Source organism: Lissotriton vulgaris, chromosome 12, assembly GCF_964263255.1.
Source record: "Lissotriton vulgaris chromosome 12, aLisVul1.2, whole genome shotgun sequence".
Classification (NCBI taxonomy): Eukaryota; Metazoa; Chordata; class Amphibia; order Caudata; family Salamandridae; genus Lissotriton; species Lissotriton vulgaris.
The window spans coordinates 571752615-571779972 of record NC_141700.1 but is presented as its reverse complement, the minus strand read 5'-3'; the positions used below and the strand labels follow the sequence as shown (position 1 = coordinate 571779972).

General features: G+C 42.9%; 1 protein-coding gene across 2 annotated transcripts in view; it reads left to right on the top strand.

The window, feature by feature from the left end:
• Nucleotides 1-27358, top strand: part of FCER1G (Fc epsilon receptor Ig) — a 182297-nt gene that overhangs the window by 109056 nt on the left and 45883 nt on the right. For both annotated transcript variants that reach the window (XM_086945430.1, XM_086945429.1), the window contains exons 2-3: nt 15500-15591; nt 17369-17428. In XM_086945430.1, coding sequence (XP_086801556.1) covers nt 15500-15591; nt 17369-17428 — 152 coding nt within the window. The remainder of the gene's footprint in view (nt 1-15499; nt 15592-17368; nt 17429-27358) is intronic.

Genomic DNA, 27358 nt, shown 5'->3' with positions numbered 1-27358 from the left:
TGGATCAAGAACAGAAAAGAGTAGTCTTGAGCAGCTTCCTGAATTGCAAATGATCAGGGCATTATCTCAAGAGTATAGGGATATATCAGTATAATCCTTATGCCTTCATGGATAGGGAAATCATTAGGGGCTACCTCCTATGTGACAAGGGTCTCTATATCCCCTGGTTAAAGTTTATCAAGGGCACTTGCAATAAGCGACACCCTCCTGACATCTTCACAACGCCAGCCAATATTACAACGAGGGATAAAAGCTGGGTTAAATCCAGCTTTAGAGAATATAGAAGAGGGGAAGGGGAACTCTGATTTGAGGAAGTCAAGCCAAGTCAAGTCAAAGAATTTATATAGCGCTCTACATACCCAGAGGGTCTCAAGGCGCTTCAGGAAGGGTGGGGAATTACTTGTCAAATATGCACATTTTAAGTTGCTTTCTGAATGCTAGGTGATTCTGAGTAAGGCGAAGGTAAGTGGGAAGGGAGTTCCAGGTTTTAGCTGCCAGGTAGGAGAAGGATCTACCTCCCATGGTGGTTTTGTTGATGCGAGGTACAGTGGCAAGGGCTTGGTTGGATGATCGGAGCTGGCGGGAGGGGGAGTAGAAGGACAGTCGTGTGTTGATGCATTCTGGTCCGATTTCGTAGAGTGCTTTGTGTGCGTGGGTTAGGAGCCGGAAGGTGATCCTCTTATTGACAGGAAGCCAGTGGAGGTTTTTCAGGTGACCAGAGATATGTTCTTTACGGGGGATGTCTAATATGAGCCTGGCTGAGGCGTTTTGGATTCGTTGGAGTTTTTTCTGGAGTTTAGCGGTAGTACTGGCGTAGAGGGTGTTTCCATAGTCCAGTCGGCTCGTGACCAGGGCGTGGGTGACCGTTTTCCTAGTTTCGGTGGGGATCCAACGAAATGTTTTTTTGAGCATGCGAAGAATGTTGAAGCAGGATGAAGAGACGGCGTTGACTTGTTTGTTCATCGAAAGTGAGGAATCCAGGATGACGCCCAGGTTCCGTGCATGGTCTGTCGGGATGGGTGCTTTTCCAAGGGCTTCTGGCCACCAAGAATCGTCCCATGCAGAGGGGGAGGTACCTAAGATAAGGACTTCTGTTTTATCTGAGTTCAGTTTCAGACGGCTATGTTTCATCCATTCGGCTACTTCTTTCATTCCTTCGTGTAGGTTAGTTTTGGCGGTGCTAGGGTCATTGGTGAGTGATAGGATCAGTTGAGTGTCATCCGCGTAGGAGATGATGTTGAGGTTGTGTTGGCGTGCGATGGTCGTGAGGGGGGTCATGTATACGTTGAAAAGGGTGGGGCTGAGTGAAGATCCTTGTGGCACGCCGCAGATGACTTCAGTGGCCTCTGACTTGAATGGTGGAAGGCGGACTCTCTGGGTTCTTCCGGTGAGGAACGAGGTGATCCATTCTAGTGCTTTTCCTTGGATTCCAATGTTTCTGAGGCGCTGTAGAAGGGTGCTATGGCAGACTGTGTCGAAGGCTGCGGAGAGGTCGAGGAGGATGAGGGCGACTGTGTCTCCATTGTCCAGTAGAGTTCGAATGTCGTCTGTTGCTGCGATGAGGGCGGTTTCAGTGCTGTGTTTGACTCGGAAGCCGGACTGTGAGGAGTCGAGGGAGTTGTTGGCTTCGAGGAAGGCGGCGAGCTGGTTGTTGACAGCTTTCTCGATGACTTTGGCCGGGAATGGAAGGAGCGAAATGGGACGGTAGTTTTTGAGTTCGGTGGGGTCCGCTGTGGGTTTTTTCAGAAGGGCGCTGAGTTCAGCGTGTTTCCAGCTCTCCGGGAAGGTGACGGAGTTGAGGGAGCAGTTGATGACGTCTCGGAGGTGCGGTGCTATGATGGAGTCTGCTTTGTTGAAGATGTGGTGAGCCTGTCAACAGAGAGCACCTGCTGGTTCGAACTACACTAGGGATGGAACATATCTGCTGATGGTGCCAAAAGCTGGGACAGGGTATTATTGACTAGATTCAGTCTGGGCCAGATCAGGCACCCGCTCTCCTTTCCACTGGGGCAGGTCGATCCCAAATTTATGCTGGTTTGCCCTTGTGATGAGCACTCCCTGCAAACACTGGCGCACTTTGTTTTTATTTGCAGGTTTTATCGTAGCAACAACAGAATGTTTTTAATCCACTTCTTAGAGGCGTTTCTGTCACCAGACCTATTTCTGCACTTTTCTTTTTGCAGATGGTTTCCCCACCTGAGGTGTGGTTGCTTTTCTTAAACATGCTCTTCAGTGTAGGCAAACACAAATGTTTTAGCTGTCCTGAATACCACTGTTAATTTTGCAGTCTGGCATGAAATTTTCACTGACATCCATTTGTTGCATGAGCTCCCTGTCTGCACATGGTTTTTAGTATGTTGTTATGGTACTGTATTCTGTTGTGCTGGTTCTCTGTTGTGCCCCTTTTGCTGTAGCTACAGGGAAACTTGGTGTCAAGAAGGACGGTGTTGCACATAGGCTGCATGGTTATTTTTATCAATCCTGCACATTGCACCTTTGTCGATGGTATATATTTTTATTGTATCGTTTTTTATGTCTCGCCTAGGTAGCACTTGCGCTGTCTCTTCCTGACATTCTGTATTCAGTATAGGGAATGAATCTCTACCCACTTTCCGCCCATCTTTTTAATTGACTCCGTTCCCTGTCTTTTATAAATGGTGGCTTTTCATTGTTCAATAGGCTTAGTAGTCCCTCCTTAGTACCACTGTTTCTCTTCTGGTAACCCCCCATGAGGGCACCCCCTGTTACACGTGTTGTTACTCAGTACACTTTAATTACACCCGTCGAGCACTGTTTTCTTAAATAGCTTTGTCGTGCCTGCTGTTGCAGGAAGGACATGCTCACCCTCAATGCTTTTTCCCCCCATTTATTCTGCACAGCACACCTCAGCAAAACAATGGCTCCAGTGTTTTGTCTTTTGTTATTTGCTGGCCGAACGCGGTCCCTGCCTTTATTTTTATGTTTATTTATGTTTTTTTTTAAAGTGCCGGCACAAGCGGTTTAGCTTTAAACATCTTAAGCAAAAGCACGGGTGGGACACACAGAACTGACCCAGGAGTCCCGGAGGGTCCTTGAAGCGCCACAGCCTTCCTGCGCTGTTTGCGAGGGGTGACAATCACCAGGACTACACTCCCCACCGCCCCACGCGACCGGAAGTCGCGCACGCCCTGTCCCGCCCCCGGAGGTGCTCATAACTCCAGCCAGAGCCCCGGGGGAGCGGGGGACACACAGAACTGACCCAGGAGTCCCGGAGGGTCCTTGAAGCGCCACAGCCTTCCTGCGCTGTTTGCGAGGGGTGACAATCACCAGGACTACACTCCCCACCGCCCCACGCGACCGGAAGTCGCGCACGCCCTGTCCCGCCCCCGGAGGTGCTCATAACTCCAGCCAGAGCCTCGGGGGAGCGGGGGACACACAGAACTGACCCAGGAGTCCCGGAGGGTCCTTGAAGCGCCACAGCCTTCCTGCGCTGTTTGCGAGGGGTGACAATCACCAGGACTACACTCCCCACCGCCCCACGCGACCGGAAGTCGCGCACGCCCTGTCCCGCCCCCGGAGGTGCTCATAACTCCAGCCAGAGCCCCGGGGGAGCGGGGGACACACAGAACTGACCCAGGAGTCCCGGAGGGTCCTTGAAGCGCCACAGCCTTCCTGCGCTGTTTGCGAGGGGTGACAATCACCAGGACTACACTCCCCACCGCCCCACGCGACCGGAAGTCGCGCACGCCCTGTCCCGCCCCCGGAGGTGCTCATAACTCCAGCCAGAGCCCCGGGGGAGCGGGGGACACACAGAACTGACCCAGGAGTCCCGGAGGGTCCTTGAAGCGCCACAGCCTTCCTGCGCTGTTTGCGAGGGGTGACAATCACCAGGACTACACTCCCCACCGCCCCACGCGACCGGAAGTCGCGCACGCCCTGTCCCGCCCCCGGAGGTGCTCATAACTCCAGCCAGAGCCCCCGCGTCGCGGGACGCGCGCGCGGGCGCCGCCGGGCTAAGCCCGGGCAAAGGGCGGGCCCTCTGTGGCCCTCAGAGGCACACAGAGGACGGGACGGGCCACCCCCCTTGGCTACTACGAAGGAGGTGGTACAGTTTTTACTTTATATTGTCCTACCATCCACTGGACACAGGAGGTAAATTATATTGACTCATAACAGTGACTGCCTTGATACCCTTCCCGCCTTAACAGATTTGGGCTTATGACATTGTACACTGGTCCAGTACTGGTGTTTGTCGTTGTTACCATATTGCTGCTATATACGAAACCTTTCAGCATTATGGATGGCACAGGGGTCTTAAATAATACTAACTCCCGTGGGGGGATTGGAAACGGGAGTTTGGATAACTTAAATGTCTGCCGTCAATCCCCTTTAGTAACAACCAATTACTGCCAACCGTTATCACTATTGGATGAACTTAATGCGCTTTGTAAAACTAACTACATCCTGTTTCAAGAGGGTAATGAATCAACTGGTGCCCCACTAAATTTAAGTCCTAGTCCTAACAAACCACCTACCCCCCAAGTAACCCACCAGGGAAACCACTCCTTAGTTTCAAACCCTCAGACACCCACCACCAAAAGAAAGCGGGATGCTAGTCTCCCTTCGGTCTGTACTATTTCCCCGCAATCATTTAGGGCACGTTCTACCTCTTATTCTCCCCTACTTTCAACACCAATTGATCCTTTGACCCTGATTGAACACATCATTAAAACTTTAATATCCCCTTTGGTTAAAAAAATCATGGTCATCGGGGAAAAAGTTACCTTTATAGAAGAAACAACGAAGGCCAACGCTATCCTCTTAGAAAGTCTGGTTAGAGCTAACAAAGGTGAACTCACAGCCACTGCCGATATGTCACAAAGCAGTACTCCCCCAACCCAGCCTTCTGCACCTAATAAATCCGAAAAGTCATTACCATCTAATACCCGGCAGACCACACCTAACAGATGTAGTTCAAAAAAGGTAATACCTTTGAACTCTGATAACGGAGTAGGGTCATCTAAACATCCAATGCCCTTAGTGGGGACTCTCTCAAAAAATGATTACAAGCATAGAAAAAGTAATCAAATTGACCTACCGCCGGAGGCTGCTCCATTTGTTTGCATCCTATCAGGCGTGCCTGAATTAAGCAATGGAAATATCGAGGGTCAAACCGAGCTGGCTAACAAGGTATCATCTTGGTTAACAACGAATAGGCCCCTTCCACCAAATTTACATGGGAAAATACTGAATGTCAGAAGGGTGAAATGGCTGGGTCCTCTAACCAAAGATATAGCGGGAGATCTGATTCTTGTAAACTTTAGGGATCCTCGGGTTGTCCATTTTCTTCTGGGCTGGCAGCCACAAAGGGGGGACGGCCCAATAGTTGTAAGGGAATTGAGAGATTTTTACCCCAGAGCCGCATATATGCCCCATGTAAGATTTAAGACAGGAAATTACTTTAGGGGCAACAATACACTCAGCAACTACAAGCTACCCACTTGGCATCATTTTTCGCATTGATCTGGAAATTCGAGCCTGAACGGTCTGATAATAAATCTCTGATGCCTGGGGCTGCCCAGAACTGCAGAGGAGGCGGCTCTAAGTGGGGGAAGGATGTTACGTCTAGACCGGTTAAATGCAGATTGAGTGAGGGTTGTATCCCCCTTTCCATATGAATGAATCTCTTTCTCAACGCACTTTGCACTTATTTCGTATAATTTAAAAATTGTCTGTTATATTTTTGTAAATTTATTGTATGTATGTACATATTTACTCTTTGGAATGGTATTCCCTTTTAATGTATAGATATGAATGTATTTTAATCTTGCACTGTGCTTTTATGGTTGCTTTGTCTCAACCGAATAAAGCTTATTGACTGACTGACTGACTGGCACGGGTGCCCCAAAGATTTTACATTTTATTTACTCTGAAGCTATTGTGGCACCAGTGTTTTAGGTTACAATGTTGAAAGTTAAAGTGGGAGTGCCACAAAGGTCTCATATTTGCGAAGTTTGAGCTATTGGCATTGTAAATGGCATTGCCTTTTATTTATGCGTTTACAAAACCTGCAAGCAGTGTTAACGCACCGCTTTCCGTTTTTTTAAACACATAAATAAAAGGCAAAATCATGTACAACCCAATAGCTCAAGCTCTCATGAATGCGAGACCTATTGCATTGCAAATGCTTATTTTTATTCAGCATTATCGTATAATAGTTTTTGGTGGTAATTAAATAGACTGCTGCGAGGCATGTAGTAGTGGAGAATGGCTTTGAAGCCCCGTCCATTCTCCGTCCATATTTTTAATTGGCTTGTGTCATTGTCTTTCGTAAACGCTGGCTTCCGAGTCGTTAGTAGGGTTGTTAGTCCCTTCTTGGTACCGCCTTGTCTGCATTTGTTACCTCCCATAACGACTGGATCTTTTACTGGTGTTGTTACATGGTCTGCAACATAAGTTGGTGAGCACTATTTTCGTTAATGCTCCTACCCTATTTCACCCACGACATCGCAGCACGCCCCAGGCTTTGACTACTGTACTTATTCAAATTATTATGTGGTCCGCTTTAACTATAGAGGCCTCACATATTCAATTATTTTATTTACGGCGCAGTCCGCTTTCAGTTTAGCGACCAAGCTTATTTAATTATTTTACATGTGGCACTTTCACATTAGCGGCCACGCTTATTTATTTAATTAATTAATAGCGCGAACCGCTTTCACTTCAGCGGCCTCGCGAAACGTTTCTAAATTATTATACCATATGCGCTTTCACTTTAATATTGTCTGTGCCCCTTTGTTTAGACGCTGCTCACTGTAACCTGAATATGGTGAGCAGCGTCTAAAGAAAGGGGCGCGGCCAACATTAAAGTGCTCTCCCATTTGCGAGAGTTTGAGCTATTGGCATTAAAAATAACAATGCCTTTTATATATGTGTTGGTTTTAAAAACCGTAAATAAAAGCTATTGTCATTTACAATGCCAATCGATTAAACGCTCGAAAAACACGAGACCTATTGCATTGAAAATGCTTGTTCTATTTGTACTAATATGGTAGTGGAGCAAGTATCAACTGTAAGAAAAAGTCTTAGGCCCGCACTCCTTGTGTCTGTTCTTTTTATTCAATGATAGTCCTTAGAGAGGAGCAATCCTGGTTTGCGCTGCATCCTACAGCGCCAAATGAACAATGAAACAGCCGCTGATATGAACGATATCAGACCCAGGATGCTTCGCACTTTGTCGGATGAAAAAATAATCGTAAACCATATTTAATCGTTATTCCATAATTTTATTGTTTGTTAACTGGGGTTGTAGAATGAGGAGAATTCCAATTTTCAAATACGTGCATAATGCCCAATCGCCTTTTATGCAGCATGTCGAAATTCCCAGTTACTTTAACAATCATGAAAAGCTTAACCCAATGGATTTCGGGCCATGTCGGCCCTTCGTCAGAGGTTCTTTTCTGAAAATGTTAATCAAAAGAATTGTCATTAGTGTTCTGCGACCTCATTAAAATGAACAACGTAAAATAACGCTTTTAACATGTGCTACCAAAAAAACTGATCTACACTATCGCTTTGGGAAGTTTATAAAAAGAGTCACTGCCCTGTGAAATATACAACGATAAACACTGCCATTGCTCAAAGTTTAAACAGACGAGTATTTCATACCTTCGTATTCCGCTCAAATATGCGCTCAGCGCTTCCCACTTTACTCTTCTGCTGCTGCATGAACAAAACAGAGCGCTCAACCTTTCTCAGTCCAGGAGCAAATATATCTCATCTAGTCCTGGTTGTTTTTTCTAGGATTTATTGTCCTGTTTTACCCCCTATAAAATTAGGACTACAAGTCCCAGTATTCAACAAGCACTTGCTATTGCAGTATTTATAGTCCTGAATTACAAAAGCAGGACTAAAAGTCCCCTAATGCTAAACAGAATTTGATTGGATGAGCTATACATGCAAGGAACTGCGAAGAGCTTTGGCAGGAAGAACATTACATACGGGGAACCACAAGGGAACCGGATGGTGATAAGCAAACACCTTCCCCGGAAAGTGATACAAAAGGAAATGAGAAGGACATGTTCGAGACAGTTTAGCAACTACCTGGGTCTTTCTTTCGTCAGAAGGGATTTCAAGACACAGCAGTGTGTTGTTTCTATGCTAAAGAGAAATCAGAAACAAATTCTGTGCCTTTTGCTAAATTTCTGGCAGAGACAGCACTTTCCACATGTCTGTGCTTCATGCAGTACGTTCCTCAATGACTAAAAATAACCCGAATTGGGCCTCTGTGAAGGGGAAATGGCAGAACAACTTATTTTATTTCACTTGCTGCCACAGTCTTGCTGCATGAACGTACTGTAAACAACAGCCATTAACTGCAACCTAATGACCTCTCACCCTCCAAACATGCATTATGCAAAGCCCAAAACATGGCTTTAACCCCTTCCATGCTGGGCCGTTTCCGCCGCTGTGCGGTAAACAAAAGAACAGGGCGGGGCCGTGACGTACCCCAGCCGTCATCAGCACACGAGCGCCGCAGAGCGTGACGGCTGGGGTTCGTCACCAGCATGGAAGGGGTTAACTTGCTAACGAAATCAAACACAGGCATGCCACAAACACAGAGATTGTCTGTGGCATGACTCAGTGCAGCCTGCCTTCCGTGTGTGCTTTATCTGTGCCCTCATCCTGCGGTGCTGGTGTCACGCCACACTGCAAGCTTGGAGAATACAAAATAGGGCACAGCCTTGTTGAGCTGGTTACACAAATCACCTTTAATTAAACAGGGGAGCTGTGAAGTCCATGCCTACCAGAGTCTGCTCCCCATTGACTTAAGCCGGTGGTTGCAAGAGGGACCTACTGGTACTCCTTTTTGGGCACCAACAATTACTGTTCCTCCTCAGACTATGACCCAGATCAAGAGAGAGAAAAATGCAACAAAGGATGGGAGGAAGAGAAAGTCTGAAAAACAGTTACAAAAGAGGAAAACAGGGAGGGAAGGAACCTTCAAGGGTGAAATAAAAAAACAGGGTGTGTCTGGTGGTGAGAGGTGTGGCGCAGCGGCCAGAGTGGCTGACTTTGGCGCGCAGGACTCACGGGTCAATCGCCGGCAACAGCTCAGCATGGCATCATGTGACTTGGGGCAATAGCTCACTTAATCTTCCCGTTGCCCCCCCAGCGCTTGATATCCTTAGGGGTGATAAGTTTGCGCTTTACAAATGTGGAATTATTACTATTATTATAATTATTAAAGAAAGAGGCATGGGGTGGAATCCACACTCTACAGTCCTGGTATTTGGCCATTCTGATATTCATCAGCGTCAGCTGTTGGCTTCTGAGAAAAACTTTTGGCACAGCCCGTATTATTACAAATGAAGCACTTGTGTGCAAGGAAGATACATGATGTAAAATGTTGCCCCAATTCATTTCTATTGAATCTCGGATCTGTTTGTTGGTGATCATTGGTTTCACTTATTATTTTCTAGGGAGTAAAACTTCAATTTTGCTCTTCTTCACACATTGAGTCCAATGTCTAAAAATCCATAGACCGCACCAGGACCCATCAGAAACTGTTCTGTTTTCTGGTGTTTAAATGGAATTTCCACTTGTATCAAAAATCTTAAATTAGCTGGAAACTGAATATTGCAGTGCAAAAAACAACACTGTGTACAATTTACAGGTGGAATACACTTGTACTTCCTGCTGTAGCCCCACATCTCACCAGGTGGACCCAGTGGCCATTGGAAGAGGCAAACAAGTTGTCCAACTCTTAGTCCTAATTTAAAATAAGATTTCCAAATGAAAACCTTGCTGTTTGTAGTGGCATTAAAGTAATTGTCAAAAGCAAGGTGTTCGACCCATCCATAAAACACAACAACAATTTAGGGAGACTTCCTCCCACCAAGTCATTATGGGCACTGTGTCCAAGCTAGGACTTTTGGGAGATAGCCTAGTGCATGCTGGGTGTTTCTAGACCCGTGTTACACCAGGAATCAATGATTTGCATTTGAAAAGTTCCGGACTAGAATCCGTGGCCCTACTCACTTGGAGTAAGTTGGTCATGCTACTACAATTTTCTCTATCAGCATAGAGACTGCACATTGGATGACTACAGAGTAAATCTGAACTGGCCAGTGTGGGGTGCAACAATACTATTGACCTTAAACAATAATGACTCCCAATATCTACTACCACTATATGGTCAATGTGTACATATACATATCTATAGATTGACCATTCCTAACTCCAGATCTACTAAATAGGTGATACATAAATCTTCAAGTTACTTTAATGTGGAGTTTAGCATGGTAAATCACATGTACCTTGATTATCTAGCTGATATTGTGGAAACATTATATGTGAAGGTCTATATTTTTCACCTCGATATTCTGACATATAATCTTAGCAAATAACCATCTATGCTGGATTTGTGAAAGATGATGGGTGATACATCGAGTAGATTGGAGTTGACGGTATTGAGGAGAAGCTCCATTCTCTGAAATTCCAACACATAAGAAAATATTTATTATGTGATAAACACTTTTCAGGCGAAGCCTGCTCTCTACACATGTTCGCACATACTTCCCTTCTTTAGACCACATACTTGTTCCCAGGATGCCATACTCTAATAAACTTAGACACAAATTCCAAATTTTAACCAACATTGAAATACCATATTTACTCATTTTCTTGTCCCCCGTCATTTATGTTTATGGAAATATATTTATTTATTTATATGATTTTTAATGCGCAGCTAATACCCAAGGGAGTCTAGGCGCAGTACCTCTTGAAGTTCATTTAAATCCTACAAAGCTGCCTAAACTTTCAAAATCAGCTCATAGTTGCAGGTCATCATCTGTGGATTTGTTCCACAATGTACACAGAATATATCATCCCTTGCTCTGGCAATCGATAATGAAGCGCATGGGCATCAAGTGGGCATGCGTTACCTACAAACGTTCTATGGATCTGTACTCCAATACCCTGCAGACTCTCTCCAATCCTATCTTTCGAGCAGAGGATTGAGGTTCTTCACTACCTAAGATCTTCCCCATGGAGCTCACCTTTGCAACATCTTGGGCTGGAAACACACTGATTTAAATTAAGGTGGGTTCTGTAGATTATACTGTTCTGCTCGGGTTATCAGGGTTAGAAGGACTAAACACAGATAGTGACTTCTTGTACTGTTTTATCTCCTCCACCATGTCTGTCCCTAAGTGCTCTGTCATGGTTGCCTGTTGGTGTTAGTGCTCAACCCATGTACTTAAATAAGTAGACATGGGTTTGTGCATGTGCGTGCATGCACTGTGTCTGCCACATATAGATGTTGAATTACTATTAGTTTAGCTACATTGTAAATGATCTACAATTAACAGACCTATTTTTGCAAATCCCGTTCTATATTTCTTATGGAACCCTCTGATGTTGTTCCCGACAGAAAGAAGTTGTTGGCAGTCACTGTTGGCTAGGAATCTACTCACTTCCTCTAGTGCATGTATCTTTCAGTCCCCAATCACTGGCTTGCGGTACTTGAAAAACTCCCCATGATAGAAAACTAAAAAAGATTTGTCTTAGATAAAAAAAAATGTCTGGAACATCATTTAGCGAAAACGTTGTTGAAGAGGTTCCAGGAGCAGATACAAAGACATTACATGCTATAATATCTTTGTTTAATATAAATGAGCATTGCCATCTTCCATAGCGTCCTACATCTCCAAATTGTCTCTTGGAAACAAAAAAACCCTGAGTTACTCCATGTAATAATAGGCAGACTGACAAGACGGTTTCTCCCCATACCTTACTAACCACATTGTCATAAGCAATGGGCGAGGGAAGGCAAATATATTCAGTGCTACTGAATATTCCACCACTAGCCATGCTGATCATGGCTCACTCTACGCCAGTGCGGGTGCTATCTGTAGTCATCTCTCCTTCTGAAACTCAACTGCCGCCTTCTGGGAATTCTTCATGGCACGAACATTCTTCCCAAAATGTTTTCCACCATTTCACATCACTAGCCTTCCCATATCCCAAATTTCCCATATCCAAAACTTTGCAAATTCAAAACTTCACCTTCACAGAATTCCTCAACACACACTTAACCTCGAAGCACCTCGCCACACTGCACTATGATTTCAAACCCTAATTGGTTTGTGAATTGGAATTCAGGGACCTGAACTCACCATGCATTGTTTTGGCCATATTTTCCAATAGACAAAGCTTCAGTTGTGATCCTGATATACCCCCACTCAGTTTATCAATTGATTATACTACTTCCCAACCTTACAACCGCTCGCGCTTCCATCCTACAACCTTTTGTGGACAAGAGCACTCCCAAGAAAAACCCTGCCCCTTAACAATCCAAGTGGATTGTTCTCATCATGGTGTGGGGCATCATTCTATGGTCATTCAATGTTGACCTTTACGCATCAACATCTGGTCAACTTTATAACCACTCTGTTCAGTCTCGACCTTCCCTTTAACTTGTGGGTGGTATAATCCACTCTTTGGTGGTTGAGTTTGCTGACTTTATAAAACCTCTTAATGTCTTTCCATACAAAATGAATTCCATAGCAAAGACTTTATATTCAAATCAGCCTGTAGTTTGAAAAACTATTTTAGTACTTTATTGCTAATGTTGCAGCACTTGTAGTACAATACACCATTGCCAGTTCCACATATAATCAACCAAACATGTTTGCCTTTCTGGCAAAAAATTATTTGTTATGTCTATGGGCATCCACCATTAAGGTCCTCGTAGTAGAATCATGCCGATATGAAAGTGGTACACTATACAGCAACACTTTTTGGCTCTATAGATTCAGAAACGTATATTTCCATCTGACCATCATTCACTGATAGACACAAAATCTCAACATTGCTCTCCATTGGTATTTCACCTTTCCATTTGCTTCTTATGAGACAGAGCTCCTATACAAGAAAGCAGCTTCAACCTGGTGCAAATTTGTTTCCTTTTACTATGACATCCCCTTCTAGTGTCAGCTCATCCTTGAGAAGTGTGGCTCAATGGTTAGAGTGGCAGACCCTGATGCAGAGGTCTGGCCCAGGACCAGGGTTCAATTCCCGTCTCGGCGGGTCTTGGGCTCAATTTCCTCGGACCTGATAATTCTCGCTTCAGTGCCTATTCTAATCATGTCACGAATGATGTAATATGTGACATCATCAGCAGTGGATTGCGGGTGCGCGAAATATAGTTAGTACAACTAACTATATAGGAGCAATTTCAATGTTTTTTTAAATGCTAATTCCTAACTATATAAGGCCTGAAACCTATGGTTTTTTAAGTGAATTTCAAAGGTTTTTTTATATGATAATTCCTAACTATATAAGGCCTGAAACCTATGTTTTTTCAGTGAATTTGCAAGGTTTTTTAAATTCTAATTCTATTAGCGGATAACGTTTACATATGTTTTTTAAGTGAATTTCAAAGGTTTTTTATATGCAAATTCCTAACTATATAAGGCCTGAAACCTATGGTTTTTTCAGTGAATTTGCAAGGTTTTTTAAATGCTAATTCTATTAGCGGATAACGTTTACATATGTTAATATCCTTGTGGGACCACCTGAGCAGCCCTAGGGGGTTAGGGTGTTTCTACCCTGCCCCCTTTTTGCATTCTACACGTTTTTTTTGTGCTTCTTTTGTGCCTCGGTCTACCTAGCACAAGATGAATGCCAACACTTCCTGGTTAGAAGTGTTGACAGCCAATGAGCATGCTGCTTTCTTGTGAAAGGCATGCTGATTGGCTGCCACTGTCTGTCAACACTCCAAACCAGGAAGTGTTGGCAGCCATCTTGTGTCTCGGTTGAACCAAGGCACAAGAAAGCAGTGAAACAAAGGTGCACAACACGCAAAGGGGGCAGGGTAGAAGCACCCTGACCCCCTAGGCCTGCTCAGGGGGTCCCACAAGGCCCCCCAAAAATTTTTTGGGGGGAAAATCACGGGGGTACGCGCACCGTACAGAGTACAGTAAGCTTACTGTAAGCTTACTGTACTCTGTACGGTATGCGTACCCCTGCGATTTATTGGGCCTGGGGGGGCCTTGTGGGACCCCCTGAGCAGGCCTAGAGGGTCAGGGTGCTTCTACCCTGCCCCCTTTTTGAGTTCTACACGTTTGTTTTTCTGCTTTCCTGTGCCTCAGTCTACCGAGGCACAAGATGGCTGCCAACAATTTCTGTTTTGGAGTGTTGACAGACAGTGGCAGCCAATCAGCATGCAGCTCATACTCGGGAAGGTACAGAGTACGGTAAGCTTACGTGTACTCACGGTGTCCCACCCATAGATATATAATTTGGGAAAATTCAATTTTCTCAACAACTACTGGAGCGATTTTCACCAAATATAAAAAAGGCACTACTGCATACCAGTCCCTACCATTTTGCCAAGTTTGGTGTAATTCCATTCAGCCGTTCGGGCTGTAGCCGTGTCTAAAGGTCCTATGGAAAATTGCATTGGGCTACATTTCACATTCAATTTTTTCAAAAACTACTGGAGGGATTTACACCAAACATACAAAAGGCACTGCTGTATACCAGTCCCTACCATTTTGCCAAATCTGGTGTAATTCCGTTCAGCCGTTCGAGCTGTAGCCTTGTCAGAATGTCCCTATGGAAATTAACATGGGGAAAACATGTTTTGGACCCCCCCTTTTTTCTCGGCCCCCCCTTGACGAATCCCCCCGAAACTTTCAGGGAAGGAGCGGAGCGCAGTGAGGCAAATGTAAGGAAAATTACAGGCAGATCCCTCAATCGGCGCCAAAGTTATTCCCAATAGAATGGTCGGAATTTCCTATGGTAACTAGGTCCTAACTATATATACCTACTGGCGACCGCCAGTAGGTAACATATGTATATATAAATGTATATGTATATATATCCATGTAAGCACTTAAATCTCAAATACCTATTCACAGACCCAAGACCCATATATATTTTAGCAAGATAAAAATGCTGCATTTGTGATGTATTGGTAGCCAAGATTCTGCACTTGCTGTTGTCGCAGGTCAATATTTTGTCATTCGAAATCAATACATTCAACCACACCCAGCCTTAAGATGACAACATATCTGTTGATATAGGTATTGTAAAGGTACATAGATGTGGAGCCAATAATAGCAGATTTACACTTAATTATATATACTTACGTGGATGATGTAGGGGTAGACAATATGGTGCATTAGGTATTGTTGCAGTTTGATACTCTGCACTAGATGTTGTAGTAGAACTGTTCAGAGCAACAGGACTCTTAAGTACAAAGGGATGCTGTGTCACATGAGAAAATGGGAGACGTGCACACTCCATCATTGATGGCAACTATTTAAAACCGTCTTCCCTAGTAGTAAAATAAAAGACCTTGTGTAGAGGATGTAGCACCATGAATGAGGATTGGAAGATATTGTATGTGTCCTGATGATATTTGTTGAAAATAATGATGCCTTTATATGGAAAATTGACAGACAATGTAAAACACATAACCCACCTGAATACCCACTCTAATGTTTTCCAGAGGCACTGAAGGAGCCAGAGATCTGCTACATTCTTGATGCCGTCTTGTTTGTCTATGGGATTGTCCTTACTGTTCTGTATTGTCATCTGAAGGTGAGCAGTCAATAATATACCTGGCAGTGCTTAGTACTATTACTGTTTATGTTCATGCTTTGTGGCATAGAAGCCGACTACCTGCAATATGCCATCATAAATGAATGCCCCTTTAAGAACCTATATCAAGTATTCAAGATGACCAAGCTTATGTCATTGAGTTGTCCAGGGTGGTTTGCTTCTTCTGCTCTATGTACCTTGAAGCAAATCCTGATAGATGCCTTGCCTCCATTAAACTTTCCATACATATACTAAATCCCAAATAAAGACTAGCAGTCTATATCTGAAGTACACTTGACCTAAAGGAAGTCTCACAGTAGATCTCAGAGGAAATACCAAAATTGTGTTACATCCCTAGTGTTTACTGATCAGTTTTTCTAATGGAGGCGTCCCAATGCAGTGTAAACAAATAATTATACACTGGGTGTGAAACAATATGTGCAAAAAAAGTAATCACCTCAGATAGCAGCACAAAGAGGGTTAAGTCATGAATTCTGACCCCCAGTCAGTTTCTGAAGTAACCACAAGTTTACAATTGAATTGACCTTTTTGCCTCCTGCCAGGAATTTACTAAGGGATTCTTTGCAGGTGTTAGCCCATTTACATTTGTGGAGATCTCCACCTTAAGTGCAGAATTCTTTCCCTCCATAAATCCTAGGCATGGGGGTGTGGAAATGGGCTTTGACAGCTTTTCAGTCATATTCTTTGCAATATTTGTGAATATCATAAAGTCCGACTAATATGTGCAGGCCGAGGCTTAGATCTCCATCCATATTTGTAAGACTTTACTGGTGAATAGGCCAGTGGCATAACAAAAAAGAATGCCCGCCTACAGAATGTGAAGAGGAGCCTGATTCTCTCATATCTCATAGACATTCATTGACTTTGGGCTGAATAGGGGCCCTTGACCATGCTTAAGGGCTAGGGGGTTCCTGAAGGGTCAGAGGTGCCCTTGCAATGAGGGGCTCCAATGTGTTTATAACCTCTAGCAGCTCCTTTCAGCAAAAGCCCATCTTCTTCTTTGTTTCTATGGAAGCCTGTCCTTCAAGATTCTCTACATTTAAACCATTGATCTATGTGATTGTCCCGTCGTGAATAATTTATCCCATTCCCATCTTGAGATATTCTATGACTAACTACCTTCATCTTCCTAAAAGATTCTAATCTCCATACTTTGGGCTCAGAATTAACTCTTTCACCAGTACTTCCAGGCACAACCCCTTCTAAGCTCCACAAAAAGTTAGTAAAGAATAAACTCTACCTGGTTGGTTGGTTAGTTTTTATGGTGGCATATGTTAAGATTTATTTTTGTGTAATGGGCTGTTGGTCTTTGGGCAAGTTTCCCATTGCCAAATGCAGTAGATAAAATACAATTGAAACTATATATTTGTGACACTAGTTCTTACATAACAAATAATGCTCTGGGAATGATTTGAGCGCTAATGTGGTGAATTGACATGCTATTGCATGGCCCTTAGGTCTTAAATTGGGAAGGAATATGGGAAGGTTTGATGTACGGGGATAGTGATTATTAAAGACTTGTGTAATTTGTGCAAAAAACTAATAAAATTTGTTTAAAAAAAATAATGCTCTGGGATTGCTAGTGTCTGGGTCTTAGGTACTCTGCGGCCTGCTGAGTTTTGCTGATTGTCATATATATTTGTGCTTATATCTGACGTTTTGTAGATGCTACATGACTCAAAAATGCAGCTTCAGACTGCATCATTTACTTCTCTATACACAGAATAAAATTCTGCTTCATTTTTGCCCCTTTCAGATGAAGATGAGGAAACAACAACACCAGCTGAAACATGGGGACCAGCGAGCAATTTATGAGGTACTCCATTTTATAGCCACATCTGCTTTGGAAACCTTTATTCACTACACTTATCAATCATCTGGAACCTCCTACAGCACTCTCTAGACAGGCTAGATAGCAAATGTTAATTTACTGTGTTTTGGAAACCTTTAGTCACTACACTGATCAATCAGCTGGAACCTCATACAGCACTCTCTAGACAGGCTAGATAGCAAATGTTAATTTACTGATGGCTAGAATATTGATATTATAATTAAAATATTTTACCTCCTTTTGAAAACTAAATGCTTTCAAAACAGCGATTACTTTAGAGGCCAACAGTTATGCATTATCGCCCACAGCAACAGGCAACAATGACTGCTAATTAACGATTACTGCAGTAATGAGAAGGAGCGGGTGGAGATGTTCTCTGGAGATGGGGCATATGATTTATATTGATTTTTACTCACAGCTAGGGGTGATAATGTGCCCCCAACCTTTGTTTAGTGGGACATGGTTGGTATGCCTGGTGCACAGGAGTTGTCTACGATCGCATGCCTCAGCCAGAGATTTTGGAGTTGTGAATGTGATCGAGACATAGCCCTCCACCATGGGTAGACCCCAAAGGCTCAAGTGAAGGGAAACTGAGGGGAACAAAAGCCAAAATTAATGGAAAACTTGACGTGGCCAAGTTCTCACCAGACATGGTGTCATGGAGTTATTGCTCCAACCCTCGCTGATGGGAGAAAATGAGCCCAATCTCCTGTGAAAAGACCAAAAACAGAGAGTCAGGTGATATGAATGCAGCAGCACAAGATAAGAGTAGCAGAAGTTCACACAGAAAGGTGAATGTCTCAGAATGCTCATACCTAGCTCTTTGAGAGTCGATCACTAAAATAATATCGATTACCAAAGTATCCCATACACAAATAGCAACACATAAATATCGATGTCAAAAGTATCGACATTCTATCTTTATAACGTAAAGTACGAAAATATCAAAAAATAATATAGATGTACAAAATATTGACTTAAAAATATCGTTTTTTATACATAAAAAATAATGTTAAATTAATTAAATAATAAAATAGACTTTTAAAAAGTTATTTAGATGTAATGTGCATTTTAACAAATATAATAAGTACATTTAATTTAACAAATGTAAACATACATGTTAGAACTGGGATTTCTGGTTGGCTAAGGCTTGCGCCAAAGCCAGGCAGAAACCACCACTCTAGTCAGGGCAAGGGAGTTACATGCCAAAGATAACCCCTGCTCACCCCCTTGGTAGCTTGGCACGAGCAGTCAGGCTTATTCCGGAAGCCATGTGTAAAGCATTTGCGCACGCACACAGCAACAACATCTCAGGCACACTACAAAAGGAACTCCACACAAGGTTATATAAAAATAGCCTTTGCATTCTCATAACACATCAGATAGTAATCACACAAAATACATTGTGCCAACTGGCACGGGCAATATTCACAAGGGATTATTTACACAGGATAGGGCCAGGTGGGCCACTGTCAGAATCAACACTTAGCAGAAATTGGTACAAGTAAAAAAATAGATCATAAACCTACAACCAATAACTACTGGTACTCCACCTCAACCTATAACATAAATTACATTATGTACTCTTCTCACTAGTCTAAACACATTAGACCCTACCTCCTAGGTATAACTCACATTTAGGAGCGTAAATCACAGTGAAGTACAATCTCACTAACACAAACCTCCATAGGTAAAACCATCTCTAGAGGTATCAAACACAGGGTGCGTAAAATACACTAAAGGCATTACATTTCCTAGCACCACATTTAGAACACATTAATCACATTAGGGCCTTGCGCCCTATCCACATACCAGCCCCCTAGCCAACTGGCCATCAAGAAGGGGCTCAAATGCCCTGCGTCCAGAATTTCAGGGCGCGCTGCCAATGCAGCACCAGTCAGGGGTGCGCCATCTGCGCAAATCTAAACCTTGCAGCTGCCCACTACTTGCTGGGCAACTGAAAACCAGGACTGGGGCCTAAACGTTGCAGCTGGCACTAAGTGCTTCGCAGCTGTGAAAGGCCAAAGTAGGGGCGAAGGAGTGCGTCCCACTCCTGAGTCCCAAAATCACATGTCCCCTGAAATAAACCCCTAAACGGTGTAGCTGCCCACTATTTGCTGGGCAGCTGGGATCTGTAAACTGCGGCATGGGCTCCCACTGGCCCTCAGAAACAATTGCGCCCAACGTTTGAGTCTTCTAGGCTCTGAAAGCAAACATGGGCCAAGTATGGGAGCCACACGATGCTCAGTAAATAATTAGCAAACCACTGGAGCCATCTGGCTCTTGAACGGTACAGGTTGGAGCCAAAACGGGCTCTAAATTAAATGTGTCCCCAGTCCCTCATGGGGACTCTAAAAATGACTAGGGGCCTCGTTGGAACCATCTGGGCTCTGGGAACAAATATGCGGAATGTTGGAGCTGCTCACTGCTATCCGGGGCCGCTCGGGAAACTGACTCCACTATGGGGCCTGGGTATGTCACGGGGCACAGGCCCCTCTAGGCAAGGCTGCCCCATTCTTTGGAGCAGCCCCCTATCAGGCGGGGGCCGCTCTAGAACTAATGCGGCCATGCTCCCCCTCCGTAGCCCTCACTTACCGGGCTCCCGCACAGGTGGGGGGTTCTCGCGCTTCTCGGCGGCGCCTGCGGGGCTCTCCCTACAGTCTGGGAGCCCCACATCGTCCTCTCATGGCGCTGGCCTCTTCAGCTCGGGCTCCAAGCATGGGGAAGCCCTCAAGGATGGGCCAATCCCTGTGCTTCACGCCTGCGATGCCTCGGGAGTCTCTACCGGCTGGGACCAATCCGAGCGCGGCACCGTGATGACGTCGGTGTCTGGTTCCTCGGGACCGACTCGGCCTCGGGGCCATGGCGGTGATTTTCCGGGGCGAATGAGGGGTGGGCTCCCTCGAAATTAAAAATACACGGACATGCAGGGTGGGCACCCGCTAAGGCACACAAATAAGCGGGTGGGCACCTGCATGAGTTTAAAATATAGAGCAGGGTGAGCACCTGCCATAGAGTACGAAAATAAGCGGGGTAGGCACCCGCAATGCCAGGATAAATGATGTGCTGAGGGGTAGACTCCTTCAAGATAAGGGGATAATTAAGATAAAGCACTCCCAGGCGCTAAAGGTAAAGGACACTCAGTTGAAAAGAGCAGCTGGAGCAACCAGGGTGCCAAGAAGTCCTGGACAGCAAAGATGGAGCAAGCAGCTCCCAACAAGGAAATTCCTCCAGCATCCAGGGGCTGGGCAGGGCCCCGGGAGGCAAGCCTTACCCTGGGCCCCAGCAGCAGCACGCCCCTGGTAGATTCGAGTACAGGACAAGAACATTTTCATGGGGTCACAGCCCCTCTTTTAAACACCATTTCCTTTGTTTCCAAAGGTTCAGGCAAGGGGCGAACCAGATGCAACTGGTTCTTGAGCACTTTGTTTTGCTCAGCCCCTCTGCCTATTCACAGGGTGGGTCAGTGACATCAGACACACCACAGGGGGTGGAGCCAGCATTGTGGAGGGAAGGCCCAGCCCTATTCAGGTCCCAGGTGCACTCCTCTCTCCTATCAACATGCAGATCTCTCCATTCACCACCGGGGCAGACGCATCCTGACTCCTGGAGCCAGACACACCATCCAACTCCAGCCAATCACAAGCCAGACAGTCAATTCACATTTACTGCACAGACATGCCAACTTCTAGAAGTGGCACTTCCACACTAGACACATTAAATTCGCGCACATCATTGCGCAGCATTTAATCTCACGAGTTGGCACATACCAAACTTGTCCCCTGCACTCCCCACACATGAGGAACTACCATGGTCAAACATATTCCCCATGCATTCCTATGAGAGGGCAGGGCACTCTCACCACATATACACAGAGAGCGCACGCACCTTACACTGGACCACAGGGAAAAGTGCGCAGAGGCCTAAAATCAGGGTACAGAAACAGGCTAGGTAAATGAAAAAAGTTTCGGTGTGAACCTGCCAAAAGGGCAAAGTCCAACAATACATATATAAAATGTAATATATAAATGTATATTTACCTTAAAACAATTAATAAACTAATAGTTTTAATTTATTTTAAAATGTTATAAATATATAAAAATTTACAAATAAATATACACACATACACCTATAACATAAAATCTAATTAAAAAACATTATATTAAAAATTTAAAACATTAAAATATTTAATAATTTTTAAACTTACATTTTGCACTCCATTGAGTGCAACAGTTGGGAAAGTGTTGGATAGCGGATCGGTAAAAATTACTATTCCCACTTCAATGACTGCAACAGTGAAGAAAATGTTGGGTAGCGGAGGGGTAAAAATTACTATTCAAACTGCATTGAGTGCAACAGTAGGGAAAGTGTTGCATAGCAGAGGGATAAAATTACTATTTCCACTTCAAATACTGCAACAGTAGAGAAAGTGTTGGATAGCGGAGGGGAAATTATTACTATTCCCACTCCAGGAAGTGCAACAGTAGGGGAAGTGTTGGATAGTGGAGAGGTTAAAATTACTATTCCCACTCCAGTGAGTGCAGCAGTAGGGAAAGTGTTGGATAGTGGAGGGGTAAAAATTACTATTCCCACTCCGGTGAATGCAACAGTAGGGAAAGTGTTGGATAGCTTAGGGGTAAAAATTACTATACCCACTCCAATTATTGCAACAGTAGAGAAAGTGATGGCTAGCGGAGGGGTAAACATTACTATTCCCACTCCAGTGAGGGCAACAGTAGTGAAGGTGTTGGACAGTTGAGGGGAAAAATTACTATTCCCAGTCCAGTGAATGCAACAGTAGGGAAAGTGTTGGATACCAGATCAGTAGAAATTACTATTTCCACTCCAAATAGTGCAACAGTAGAGAAAATCTTGGATAGCGGCGAGGTGAAAATTACTATTCCCACTCCGGTTTCTGCAACAGTAGGGAAAGTGTTGATTAGCGGAGGGGTAAAAATGACTATTCCCACTCCAGTTAGTGCAACAATAGGGAAAGTGTTGGATAGTGTGGGGGTAAAAACTACTATTCCCACTCCAATTACTGCAACAGTAGGGAAAGTGTTGGATAGCGGAGGGGTAAAAATTACTATTCCCACTCCAGTGAGTGCACCAGTAGGGAAATTGTTGGATAGCGGAGGGGTAAAAATTACTATTCAAACTGCAGTGAGTGCAACAGTAGGGAAAGTGTTGCATAGCAGAGGGATAAAATTACTTTTTCCACTTCAAATACTGCAACAGTAGAGAAAGTGTTGGATAGCGGAGGGGAAATTATTACTATTCCCACTCCAGGAAGTGCAACAGTAGGGGAAGTGTTGGATAGTGGAGAGGTTAAAATTACTATTCCCACTCCAGCGAGTGCAGCAGTAGGGAAAGTGTTGGATAGTAGAGGGGAAAAAATTACTATTCCCACTTCGGTGAATGCAACAGTAGGGAAAGTGTTAGATAGCGGAGGGGTAAAAATTACTATTCCCCCTCCAATTACTGCAACAGTAGGGAAAGTGTTGCATAGCGGAAGGGTAAACATTAATATTCCCACTGAAGACAATTCAAAATTAAAAACAAACAAAATATCAACTACAATGCAAAATATGTTAAAAACAAAAAAAGAAAACATATATAAAAATAACAAAAATTACATAAGATAGAAACATAATATTATGTTGAAAAAAATCTAAAAATGACCTACAAATGTTATTTTATAAATAAATTAAAAATAACTATATTTAATAGAAATTAATTATAATCAAAAACATTAATTGTAACATAAAATTAGTATTTTTTATTTCCTTAGCCTCTAACACCACAAAATTCACAACACACATCTAAATTTCTAAAAAAAAAAGTGTACCTCCGAAAGTAACATAACTAATTATCAAATAAACAAATATTATTAATTTTAAAAAAATTAAAACAGATAAAAATTAATTTACTCACCAAACATTACCCCTATAAAACGAAAATCCACACACAAAATAAAAGTAAACAAGTACCATAAATATTTATCAATTGATGAATGAATAATAATAAGCAACTAATTATTAATTAATAAAACCTAAAATACTTTCCACCATCTACCCCAATAAACACCACAACACACACCTAAAAATCATTACACAATTTCCATAACTAATTTTAAATCATTACATTATCAATTAACAACAACCTATTATTAATTGGAAATAATTTACTTGCCACCCTTTACCATTATTAACCCCACAACTCACATCTCAAATTAATTACATAATTGCCATATTCCATTTTAAAGAATTAATTTCCAATAATTAACAATTAATTATTAATTAATTTTAAATAAATTACTTTCCACCCTATTCCCCATATAAACCCCACAGCCCATTGTAAAAAATGATATATTTAACATCAATAATTACCAATTAATTAATCCTAATTAACACACAATTGATAAATAAGTATTAATAAAGTAACACTATAAATTATAAATGAAGTAAATATTAATATATACAAATTATTATTACAATTATTACAATTAAATTACATCCCAACCTATTCCCCTATAAAGCCACAACCCGCTCCTACAAAAAGGACACAATTAGCCTAATTACCTATTAGTTAATAATATTTAACAACAAATTAATAATTAATAATGAATGAATTCCCACAGTTAATACTATACAATTTAAAATAAATACTAATAAATAAAAAATATTAAATAATTTATTATAATTAAATTACTTCCCACCCTATTCCCCTAAAAAGCCACAACCCGCTCCTAAAAAAACACAATTAACATAATTACCAATTAATTAATTATTAAAAATTAACAACCAATTATTATTTAATTCATAATAATTAATTCCCACAATTAATACTATAACATCTAAATTAAATAATTACTAATAAATAAAACATATTAATTAATTTATTATAATTAAATTACTTCCCACCCTATTGCCCTATAAACACACCACCCACTACAGAACTAAAAAACGCAAAATGTAATTAACATAAAAATAATCATTACTAAAAATGTAACACATATATTAAAAAACAAAAGCAATACTTATACAAAACAATAGATTACATACTTTTTAAATACATGCAAAATTACTTAACAGTAATTTTAAAATCGATATTTTAAACAACTATATTTTTGAAAACAATATTACTAACTTCAATATTTTCAAAAACAATATTTCTTACCTTAAAGTCGATATTCTTTACCATGATATTCTTGCTGTCGATATTCCTGTATCACGATATTTCCAACTCAATATTTGTGTATGTTGATATTTAAAACTCGACATTCTGTCTGTGCACCCTTTGAGAGTAACTATCACCTGCTCAGGAAGCTTTTTTGAATGGCTGTGCAGATTCCAACATTCATATACAGGTTCAAGTAAACTATTATGGTACTTTTCAAAGGTCACCCTTAAACAACTGTAGGAATTATGCCCTTGGAATACTCCTGGTTGATTACTGAATCAAGATATGGACAAAAGTGTGCATAAACTTTATTTTAGTTACCACAAATAAGTGCTATAGTTAACTTCTTGATAGTGAGATCGTACTGTATATCTCAACTCTTGTACATGTTTTATTATTTATCCATAGTAGTCGGTGCTCTATCTATCTATCTATCCACATTGAACACCAGTGTAACTAAGTGGAATCTTTGTTCTGCTTATAAAGGAGTAATCCAATATAGGAACTGTTTATAGCTAAATATCTTGATTCCAGCTTTCATTTTACAGAACAAGGAGGTCAAACATGGACTGGCATATAAGGTGTGATGAAACACAACTTAATTTCTTCCTTTGAAAATCGGTATCTCCCTAAAACATAAAAAATTCTTTGTTTCAGGTGCATGATAATCTTTTCTCCTCCCATAAGGTTGTCATTTTCCAGTGGATATTAAGACCCTGTTTCCTTTACAGCGTAACAAATTTGTTCTGGTTTTCTTTTTCGTGTACCTGACCGCCAAATGGTTTTGTTTAACAGATATACCATACGATTCATGTTCACAAAATAGGAAAACATTTTAAAACTTAGATATCCCAGATTTTGCTTGAGTCTTTAAGCCCAATTAGGTGGGTGAACGTTTGCCTACCTTTAATGGCGTGGATTATTCATAAAGTATGTTATGATGTGATAAGCCAGTCACACACACATAAATATAAATATATCTATAGATAAAAACTTAGCTATATCTTGATGTTTCATCCGACTGGAGTCTCTCAGAACTGAAAATTAAAAAATAGGGCCTTCTGGATGACCAAAGGAGCTTTTTCACCCGTCGGCCATTTCGGTACCACTGGTCTGGTTCCGGTCTCTCTGTACTGAGCAATATGATTGGCTAACCACAAGTCTGAAGAAAATGTTGCCGCTGCCATTACAAGACTCATTGACTTAGTCCTTCTGTCGTAAAAGAAAGTTTCAAAAAATGAGTACATGGGATCAGAGTAGGGACATCCTAATCCTCTGGTACTTGTGGGTGGGACCCAGAGGAATGACACCTGGAGCCAAATTAAAAAAAAGAAATTCGTAGGGAGGAGCTGCGGGTACTGCTTTGCTCCTGCAGAACCCAGCACAGCCAACTCGAGCAGTACCATGGGACACCTGCTGGAGGGGTAGATGAAGCTTCCCCTCCATGGTCCTACGGTATCAAGCAAACTTCACTAGTTACAGCTAGCTTAGCTTCTGTATGGTCTAGGGCAGGGGTACTCATAATACGGCCCGGCAAGCCTTCCCTGGCGGCCCACGGACCTTGTAAATATCGAACCCGAGTTTTTCTTTTGATTTTTTTTAAAGTGTGTCTGCAACCAGAGCGCCACTCGGCAACTCTGCTGCTCTGTGGGGGCCGGGCGATTCCCGCCGTAGTCCGAGTGGGGCTGCAGGGGCGCTGAAAGGTGATCAAGGCCTCCTTAACATGCCAATAGTCTATTAAAGATGTGTCAAGAGCTCGGGTGCGGCTGTGTGTGTGTCGGGCCTGCGCCTGGAAGCTGTCACAGCCTGGGCACTCACAGCGAGGGTGAGGAGACAGGGGGAGGGAGGGCGGGAGAGAAAGGGAGGCAGACACAGGGAGGGAGAGCGAGTGGGAGGGAAAGGGAGGGAGAAGCATTTACTCTCTTGTAGGATTCATTGACTCTGAATAATGTGCGTTTTATGTAAAGCGCTCTCTTACATTAAAATGGGCATCGCAATAATAACAATTTATTGCGAGAGGGTGGCTATAAAGAAATGAGGGGAAGCACTGAAAGGAAATAGTGAAGGCATCCTTAGAGAAGGCGGGAAGGGGGGCAACAAAGGCTCTCGCACTGGGAGGCTACTAACGCTAAAGCCGACCCTGCCCAATGCTATTTCAGCATTTTCAGTAATGTGGTGCCACTGTCCCACCTGGGACAGAGTAAGGCCCGTGACCAATGATTGACCTCTGTGTCCCTGGGGGAATCTGCGGTGGGATGGATGGCTGTCTATGGGGACAGCTCGCCCTTTGCGTTTGGTGTAATTACAATTCATTCCTCTTGAATTCGTGGGGAGAGCTGTTCGCAGAGATGAAGCTCTGAACCTTACTCCTGAAAAATAAGAGCAGTTGTTGAAACATCTGTTGGAGCGAGAGAGTACTGTTGTTGCCCTTGGGTATTTTTGCATTATACTCAACCACCAGTTCGTTAACTAGTGCTTGACTAATCTGATCCTTAAGGATGTTTTAGCATTTAAATTCAGCTTACAAGCAAAGTAACCTTTTTGACTAGCGTTCAGCCACGTCTATAACCCACAAAATTGGGGTTTAGGTACGCAAATAGATTTTCTCTCATACAAATGGAAGTACCTCAGCCTGCCAGCCGTAACGCAACCCCACTCACTATTGGCTGAAGTTGTGCACCCTCTGTGCACTGGCTAATGTAGACCCACTGCAGTACCCTACAAAGAAGTGAG